The sequence below is a fragment of the Chlamydomonas reinhardtii genome, chromosome 14, assembly GCF_000002595.2.
Source record: "Chlamydomonas reinhardtii strain CC-503 cw92 mt+ chromosome 14, whole genome shotgun sequence".
Classification (NCBI taxonomy): domain Eukaryota; kingdom Viridiplantae; phylum Chlorophyta; class Chlorophyceae; order Chlamydomonadales; family Chlamydomonadaceae; genus Chlamydomonas; species Chlamydomonas reinhardtii.
The window spans coordinates 1,738,552-1,747,080 of record NC_057017.1 but is presented as its reverse complement, the minus strand read 5'-3'; the positions used below and the strand labels follow the sequence as shown (position 1 = coordinate 1,747,080).

The window sequence follows — 8,529 nt, the reverse complement described above, 5'->3', positions numbered from 1 at the left end:
CTGGAATGGCGGCGCGAGGGGCCGTCGCAGTCGGGTCCATGTGCGGTCCTCATAACTGCAGAACTGCACGTAGCGCAAGCAAAGTGGGGGAAAAGCGCTGACCCGGTGGGGTCCATTGCTCTCCGTCACTGGGCTCAGGTATCCGAGTGCTGATTGCACGGAGTTGCACCTGTCAACAACAACTTCCGCACATCTGCCCCCCCTGTGTCTCCAGCAGTCTGGCTGGCTCCGGCCTCCCAGAGTTCAGATGGCTTCAGCACGCATGGCACGTTTCCACGGGGCAATGCCCCCGTCCCCCATGCGTGCCACCCTATCCCGTGCTCAACCACGTCACCGTGCCATCCACGTGTGATATTCAGTCACCTTGTCCACAGCCGCCCACTCGCATGCGCCACAGCAAACTGCCAGCCAGCAACCCGCGTTGCCGCGTTGGTACAGTAACTCCCGCGTTTCTCCACCAGCCGCGCCCTCTTCTGCCGTGCCGCTGCGCGCTGCCAGCTGGACCGCGCACCACACAACCCCGGGATTGGGCGCAACCCCGCACCTGTGACTTTTGTCCCGCATCGCACACCAGCCCACCCGCACATCCTCTCAAGTCCAGTCCAGGTGTACCAATCTGTGGCCTGCCGGACCGGGCCTTGCCTGCCCTTGCCTAAGCAGTAAAGCAGGTACCATACTCGTGTCTTCAACCAACGCAACAGTGTCTACCTGAGCCGCTTGCAGCTAGCAGCACAGCGTGCACAGCATGGCGCGGTCTGGCCACCACCCGCCCGCAACGCAGCCCCGCGCCTCGCATCGCAGCGTGTGTTCCCCGGAGGAGTGCCCGTGTGCCGCCACGCTTGTCATGCCAGTCGTCCATGCAATGCAAAGCATAAAAATGCCGTACCTCAACGCGGCAAACAGTGTTCATACTACATCACGTGAAACAGTCCAAACTGCATGTTACCGAATAAGATATGCTTTGGCCACAAACATACTGCCAAGGACCGTACGCATGTCCCGTGTGCACGTGTGCGTGTGTTCAGTCCTTGCGTCCACCAGCAACGTTCCTGCATAGCCGCGTAGACACCGTGGCAGTTGGAAGGGGTGCAATGCCTGGCTGTCCTGTCTTTGTTCTTTCGCATCCATAGCATGGGTACCGTAAACACCCGCTAGGGCCCATTACCTCACACCGCGGCTTGTCCCGGAGCTGTGACAGCAAGTTTACCGTCATTGTCATGATTGCATGATCATCCCTGTGATCATTCATTTGATGCATCAATGACGTCGTCAAACCGTCAAACAGTCCAACCGTCCAATGGTGATCCAATGAAAGCGGACAAAAAGGCCGCGCAAACACAAACGAAAATGACTGCGCATGTGTGATTTGTGTGCGCGCGTGTCACATCCTGATGTCCACCTGCAACTTGCCCGCGTACGCCCCTTCTCGGCCGCCGCATCAGCACTCCGCCACCAACACCAAACCGCCTACTGCCAAGACTTGCGCCAGCGTGCTGCTTTGCTGCCATGCAACAAATCAATCGGTAGTCATCTGTATCATCAGCTATGTCACGGACATACCACATCCTGTCCACCTGCTCGTCACCGGCCACCGGCCCGAGTTGCTGCCGTGCAACAGATCAGGTCAATACAACGCCTTGTGGACGTCCCACATCTCGTCGACTTGCGCATCCAACTCCAGCAGTTCGTCAAGCCGCTCCTGCAGCTCCACGCTTAGCATCGCCCTCTGACGGCCGCTACTGCCACCCCCGGCATCCGCAATGCTGCCCAGGCCGCCGCCGTCCCCAACACCACTGCAGCCTCCGGCGCCGCCGCCAGTGCTGCTGCTGCCCTCGGCGCCGCCGCCGACCCCAGCATCGATGCTGCTCCCAGCGCTGCCGCCAGTGCTGCTGCCACCGCGCTTGCCGGCGCCACCACCCTTGGCATCGCTGCTGCTGCCAGCGCCCTCGCCCGGGCCGCCCGACCTGGCCCACACCTGCAACAGCACCTGCGCGCAGGCGGCCGGGACTAGAGTTACACGAGAAGAAAGCCATGGTGAAGGGGCGGTTTGGATCAAGCCCAACGAAACACATACAATCGGTATACGGGTGCAAAGTGTCTGGTATGCCATCCCATGCATCTTACCTCGGACACGCACTGGCGCAGGTGATAATGAGGGATCGCCGATTCGCCGGGCGGCACTGGCACCACGGCCACACGCCTCTCCATGCCCGGTCGCAGCAGCGCCAGCAACGCCGCCGCATCGGTGCGAGACGCGCACTCGACCATCGCCGTGCGCGCAGGCGGCACAATCACCACCCGTGCGCACGGGCCACTCACGCGCCGCTTAGTGCTTTGGTCCAGTCTGCCAAAGCACTTTCGCAATGCGGCTTCCCAATTGTAATCATACCAAAACGAGTCGCACCCGCCCTGCTGTGGCGGCAGCACGCCGCGCAGGATCACAAGAGCCGGACCCACACCGCCCACGTGCGCGCTCGAGCCTCCGCTGCCGCTGCCCCCGGCCGCGGCTGCGGCGCCGCTGCTGCTACTGCCGCTATCGCTGTCGCTACCGCTGTCATCATCACTGCCATCGCTGTCATGACTGCTACAGCCGTCGTCACTGCTGCAGCCGTCGCCGAAGCTAGCGCCGTCGCCGCCCTGCCCTGCCTGCTTCCCCAGCCTGCGCGCCCACAGCCGGTCGAGCGCCTTTCGCACCACCCACTCGGAGTCGACTGTGCTCAAGTCCAGGTCTAGCGGCGGGCGCGGCGGCTGCTCCGCTGCTGCTGAGCCCGCCGCCCCAGCAGCGGCAGTAGCACCGGCAGTGGTCGCCGCCCCGGCAGCGGTCGCCGACGCAGCAGCAGCCGACGCCATCGCGGCCGCCTGGCGGTACCCGCTGCCGACGCCCATCACGTCATCCCGCCAGCTCCACTCGCCATGGTTCAGCTCCAAGGACTGCGGCAGTCCCAGCAGCGCCAGCACCGGGGAAATGAAACTCATGCGCTGGCCACGTGCCAGGCTGAGGCAGCGCCACTCCACCCGCAGGCAGCGCGCCACCAGTTGCGGCATCAGTTGCGGCAGCGCCTCGTCTGGTCGCAGATGCGTTGATCCTGACTGGTGCATAATTAACTTGTCGATGACCAGCTCCGGAATGCTGCGCTGCCCCAGCCGGTCCGCCGCCGCCAGGACCACGGCCGGCGTCTCCAATTGCCTGTGGCAGAACCCGTTCAGCTCAACACGATGCATCTGGGACAGCGGCGCCCCTGGCACTGTCGCCAATAGCGCTCCTGCTGCCGTCGCCGCCGACGCTGACGAGGGACCTGGCGGCATCGCCGTTGCCGCCGCTGCCGCCCCTGCACCTGCACCTTGCGCCGCCGCCGCAGTCGAAGGCATAGCAAGCCCCACCGCTGGCGGGCGTGGCGGCCGCGGCGGCGGCGGGTGGGGCTGCTGGTACGTGATGCAGGCACCGCCGTACGGGTACGTATTCAGAAGTAACGTTAGGCGCCGGACGCCGGGTGGCCGGTGGCTGCTCATCAGCTGCTGCATAAACTCTCTGCTGCGTTCGCTCGACAGGTCGAACACGCGGAGCGTCAGTTGCTCGAGCTGAGACAGCTGCTGCAGCACCTCCAGGCCCCTAGTCGTTGCCTCCCCTCCCAGCTGCATCACGAGCACCAGCTCGCGCAGCTGCGCGCAGCCGGACAGCGGCCGCAGGTGCTCCAGGTCCTTTGCACTACACACAGGCAGCCGGAGGCGCCGAAGGCGAGGAAGGCCCTCGGCGAGCCTGGCCGATAAAATGGCCAGGCGTGCGCTGCTCTGGGCAGCATCCCCGTTATCTGGCAGGTTACCTGACACGTCCAGCTCCAGCTCTTCAAGGCCGGACAGCTGTGACGCGAGCAGCACCTCCACGATGCGAAGCGAGTTGATGGGCCCGTGGTGATGCTTTACAATGCACACGCGGGTGAGCCGCTGCCGAGCCTCGGGCGTGGTGCCGAACAGAGCCAGGCCAGTGAGAAGCTCATAATCATCATACTTGTCCAGATGGATTGTGAGGTTCACGCAGCCCGGGAAACGTGCGAGGGGGGAGGCCTGCCCGTTGGCCAATCGCTCCACCGCTTCCTCGCCTAGTTTCAGGTGGGCTTCGGAAACAGTGCTGTCGAATGCATCCTTAAAGTCTTTGCACACGGCCCGGTAGCCAGAAGCGTATTTGGTGAACTTGCCGCCCAAAATTAGCTCGCGGGCCGTTGTCGGCAAAGACAGCAAATCCAGGAGGCGCATGGGTGGCTCCATGGTTTTTAAATCGAAGCTGTGTGTGAAAAGCTACTCTGGCTTGGCACTGACTTTGTGAATTCCACCGTGACAGGATCGGGACCCCAGTCATCCATGCAATGCAAAGCATGGAATTGCCGTAACTCAATGCGGTAAACAGTGTTCATACTACATCACGTGAAACAGTCCAAACTGCGTGTTACCGTATGTACAGTACAGTCCAAAGATATGCATTGGCCACAAACATACTGCAAGGACCGTACGCATGTCCCGTGTGCACGTGTGCGTGTGTCCAGTCCTTGCGTCAACCAGCCACGTTCTGCACAGCCGCATGTCACTATGCCACCCTTGCCTTTCGCCGCAGCTCCCCGCACTCCCGCAACAGCACTGCAACCCTATCGCATGGGGTTCGGTTTAAGTTGGGCTGGTATCTACAACCCCTCCCACCAGCAATACCAACACGATTTGCCTACATACCCAGTCGTCAGCCTTTACCGCATCTTTCTGGCGTTTCCTGCCGTACCACCTGCAACATGCGCACGGCCATTGCTCATGTCGACCAACCCCCACGCAGCATACCTGCCGACCGGTGTCAGCCTGCCCTCCCACCCCAAGCCCTACTGCCCAGGCTTGTGCCAGCGTGCTGCTTTGCTGCCATGCAATGAATCAATCAAGTATGTAATGGACCTGCCACATCTCGTCCACCTGCTTGTCCAGCTCCAGCAGCTTCTCAAGTCGCTCCTGCAGCTCCGGACTCAGCATCACCCCCTGGCGGCCGCTACTAGTGCCACTGCCGCCGGCAGCAATGCTGCCCTGGCCCCCGCCGTTCCCTACACCGCTACTGCCTCCATTGCCGCCAACCCTACTGCTGCTCATGCCCTCGGCGCCGCTGCCGGCCCCAGCACCGATGCTCCCGCCCGGGCCGCCCGACCTGGCCCACACCTCCAACAGCACCTGCGCGCATGCGGCCGGCACCAGAGGTACACGAACAGGAAATTAAACTGTCAGGATCATGATCAGAAAAACCGATAAACGTGCATATGCCCTCATGTACGCCATCCCATGCATCTTACCTCGGACACGCACTGGCGCAGGTGATCAATGGGGATCGTCGATTCGCCGGGCGGCAACGGCACCACGGCCACACGCTTCTCCATGCCCGGTCGCAGCAGCGCCAGCACCGCCGCCGCGTCGGTGCGGGACTCGTAACCAACCACCGCCGTGCACGTCAGCGGCACCGTCATCACCTCGTGGCCGGGGTCATTCACGAGACGTTTGCTGCTGGGGTCCAAACTGCCGAAGCACTTGTGGACTGCTCTATCCCAAACATCATCATACACCAGCACGTGACCCCTTGACGGCAGCACGCCGCGCAGGATCATAAGCGCCGGACCCACGCCGCCCACGTGCGCGCTCGAGCTTCCATTGCTACTGCCGCCAGCAGCGGCTGCGGCGCCGCTGCTGCTACTGCCGCTAGACGGAGTGCCACTGCCGCTGCCGCTGTCGCTAGCGCTACCACTGTCATCATCACTGCCATCGCTGTCATCAACACTGCCATAGGAGTCGTCGCTGCTGCAGGCGTCGCCGCCCTGCCCCGCCTGCTTCCCCAGCCCCCGCGCCCACAGCCGGTCGAGTACCTCTCGCACCACCCACTCCGGGTCGACTGCGCCCAAGTCCAGGTTTAGCGGCGGGCGCGGCGGCTGCTCCGCTCCTGCTGAGCCCGCCGCGCCGGCCGCGGTCGCCGCCCCAGCAGCCGCCGCCGTAGCCGCCGCGGCCGCCTGGCGGTACCTGCGGCCGCCGCCCATCACGTCATCCCGCCAGCTCCACTTGCCACACGACAGCCTCAAAGACTGCGGCAGCCCCAGCAGCGCCAGGAGGGGGCGGGCGGCGTCCAAGCGGTGATTCCACAAGTTGAGGCAGCGCCACTCCACCCGCTCGCAGCGCGCCACCAGCTGCGCTAAACCATCTTGCATTGATGCTGACCCGTCCGAATCTATGTCTTTGATGACCAGCTCCGGAATGCTGCGTTGCCCCAGGCGGTCCGCCGCCGCCCCGACAATGCCCGCAATCTCAACACGCGAGTTGCACCGCCCGTTCAGCTCCACGCGCTGGATCTCACACAGCGGCGCTCCTGGCGCTGCCGCCGCCGCCGCCGCCAGCGCTGACGACGGACCTAGCCGCATCGCTGCCGCTGCCGCCCCTGCACCCACAAACCGGGTTGCCGCCGCAGTCGAAGGCACAGCAAGCGACGGGTGGGGTCGCTGGTACGTGATGCAGGCACCGCCGAACGGGTACGCATCACGCAGGAACGTCAGGCGCCGCACACCGGACGGCCGGCGGTCGCTCATCAGCTGTTGAACCAGCTCTATGCTGCGTTCGCTCGGCAGGTCGAAATTAAGAAGCGCCAGTTGCTCGAGCTGAGAGAGCTGCTGCAGCGCCGCCAGGCCATCGCTGGTGGTCAGCCCTCCTGCCAGACCTGTCACGAGTATCAGCTCGCGAAGCTGCGCTAAGCTGGACAGCGACCTCAGTTGCACCAGGCCGTGTGAGCCCGGCAGTGGCAGCCGGAGGCGCCGAAGGCGCGGAAGGCCCTCGGCAAGCCTGGCCAGCACGATGGCCGTGCGCGCGCTGCTCCTGGCGGTAGTCAGGTGGTCTGAGGTGCAAGTGTTCTCCAGCTCCAGCTCTTCGAGGCCGGACAGCTGCGCCGCAAGCAGCGCCTCCACGACGCACAGCGTGTTGAGGGCCGTGTACTTATCGGCCTTGGTAATGCGCACGCGGGTGAGTTGCTGCCGAGCCTCGGGCGCGGTGCCGAAAAGAGCCAGGCCGATGAGCACTTCGGGATCTTCGTCTTCTTCCAGATGTAATGTGAGGCTCACGTAGCTCGGAAACCGTGCGAGGGGGGAGGCCTGCCCGCTGGCCCATCGCTCCACCGCTTCCTCGCCGAGTTTCAGGTGGGCTTCGGAAACAGTGCTGTCGAATGCATCCTTAAAGTCTTTGCACACAACACGATAGCTAACAGCGTGTTTGATAAACTTCCCGCCTAAAATGAGCTCGCGGGCCCTTGTCGGCAAAGACAGCAAATGCGGTAAGCTCATGCATTGCTGGGGTGCGTCCATAATGTTGTAAGAACAGTAGATTGATTGATTGATGTCACAAGTTCATGCTTACAGATTTGTCCAAACGAGCCAGGAATGGACTGGACCGCTAAAAAGTAGTCTCAAAAGGATTTCTCGAAAAGCAAAAGAACAGTAGAGTGCGAACTGGTACTGCATTGGCGGTGTACCAGAATCGGAACCCCCTCCATGCCACGCATTTGGAGCTCCCCCGGCCCTTGACCAACGAGCACCCCTGTGCGTGCTGTGCCACACAAACACAAATTTCCCCGCTATTTCCCCGCCATTTCCCCGCTATTCCCCCGCTTCTGCAGCCCATGCGCACTAGGCGCAGCCGGTCGTCGGCGCCCAGCGCAGCTGCCTGAGGCCCCGACACACACATGGCGTGGCGCGTGGGAGGGGTTGTAAATGCCAGCCCAAACTAAACCAAAACCAACGAAAACGAGGGGATAGTACATTCCGATCCCAAAGGAAGGGCCTGCTGCGTGTATGTGTGCGTGCGTTGGTGGAAGTTGGCAATTGACTAAGTCCCTCCGCCAACTGTGTGGCATATCCTGGGCGTTGGCGTTCAATACAGTCAAGGTGCAGCGGCAAGCCGGCGGCAAGGCGTGAGTGGGGCAGGCTGATGTGGCGCCCCCTCAACCATGCATGCGACCACCGCAACCAAAGGACACCGTGGCCGTTGGAAGGGGTGCTGGCCTGGAGGCTGGAGCAACTGCTACGGCTGGAGTCCCTACAGCGTCCACTCCTACAGTCTGAGCCTACATCGCCTCACTGCCTCAGTCGCACGGCACTGCACGGGAATGCACCAACCCGAGCGACCCTTGCCCTGTCCTATCGCACTCACTGCCTCAGTCCTCACAGTCAAGGGAGGCACAAGGCAGGCGAGAGCGTAGCCGCGCGCCCGTGCCTTGACGCGGCAACTGACTGTTTGGGTGTGGGATTACACTGCTGCACACTACGGGAATGCGCCACCCTGCCCCTTACCCTGCCCCATCGCGTGCAGAGCCAGCACGCGGTGGGCGCCCGGGGCTGACTGCGGATGACCCTGCCTCCGCCCAGGGGCGGCGGGCTCTGCAGCGTCGGAGCAGCCGCCGCGACCGCCGCTAGACCGCTGGCGGACTTGGGGCGGCGGGGCGGACGTTGGGGCGGACCAGAGGAGTGCGGGACAGCGTGA

At 63.2% G+C, this 8,529-nt stretch overlaps 2 protein-coding genes across 2 annotated transcripts; both read right to left on the bottom strand.

Moving 5' to 3' along the window:
- Positions 1 to 30: 30 nt before the first annotated feature.
- Positions 31 to 4,332, bottom strand: CHLRE_14g619750v5 (uncharacterized protein). Its single transcript, XM_043070159.1, has 2 exons — positions 2,125 to 4,332; positions 31 to 1,987 (listed from the first exon to the last, which is right to left on the bottom strand). The coding sequence occupies exons 1-2, from the start codon at positions 4,261 to 4,263 to the stop codon at positions 1,625 to 1,627; spliced, it is 2,502 nt and encodes an 833-aa protein (XP_042916832.1). The 5' UTR covers positions 4,264 to 4,332; the 3' UTR covers positions 31 to 1,624.
- Positions 4,333 to 4,380: 48 nt separating this feature from the next.
- On the bottom strand, positions 4,381 to 7,472 carry CHLRE_14g619700v5 (uncharacterized protein). Its single transcript, XM_043070158.1, has 2 exons — positions 5,316 to 7,472; positions 4,381 to 5,196 (listed from the first exon to the last, which is right to left on the bottom strand). Exons 1-2 carry the CDS (start codon positions 7,353 to 7,355, stop codon positions 4,909 to 4,911), a joined length of 2,328 nt encoding a protein of 775 aa, XP_042916831.1. The 5' UTR covers positions 7,356 to 7,472; the 3' UTR covers positions 4,381 to 4,908.
- Positions 7,473 to 8,529: the final 1,057 nt, after the last annotated feature.

Excerpts from the sequence above, each read along its gene's own strand:
- CHLRE_14g619750v5 (XM_043070159.1), bottom strand. The coding sequence starts at position 4,263 with ATGGAGCCACCCATGCGCCTCCTGGATTTGCTGTCTTTGCCGACAACG. Across the intron at positions 1,988-2,124 it reads TGCGCCAGTGCGTGTCCGAG|GTGCTGTTGCAGGTGTGGGC; the intron begins GTAAGATGCATG and ends GCCTGCGCGCAG.
- CHLRE_14g619700v5 (XM_043070158.1), bottom strand. The coding sequence starts at position 7,355 with ATGGACGCACCCCAGCAATGCATGAGCTTACCGCATTTGCTGTCTTTG. Across the intron at positions 5,197-5,315 it reads TGCGCCAGTGCGTGTCCGAG|GTGCTGTTGGAGGTGTGGGC; the intron begins GTAAGATGCATG and ends GCATGCGCGCAG.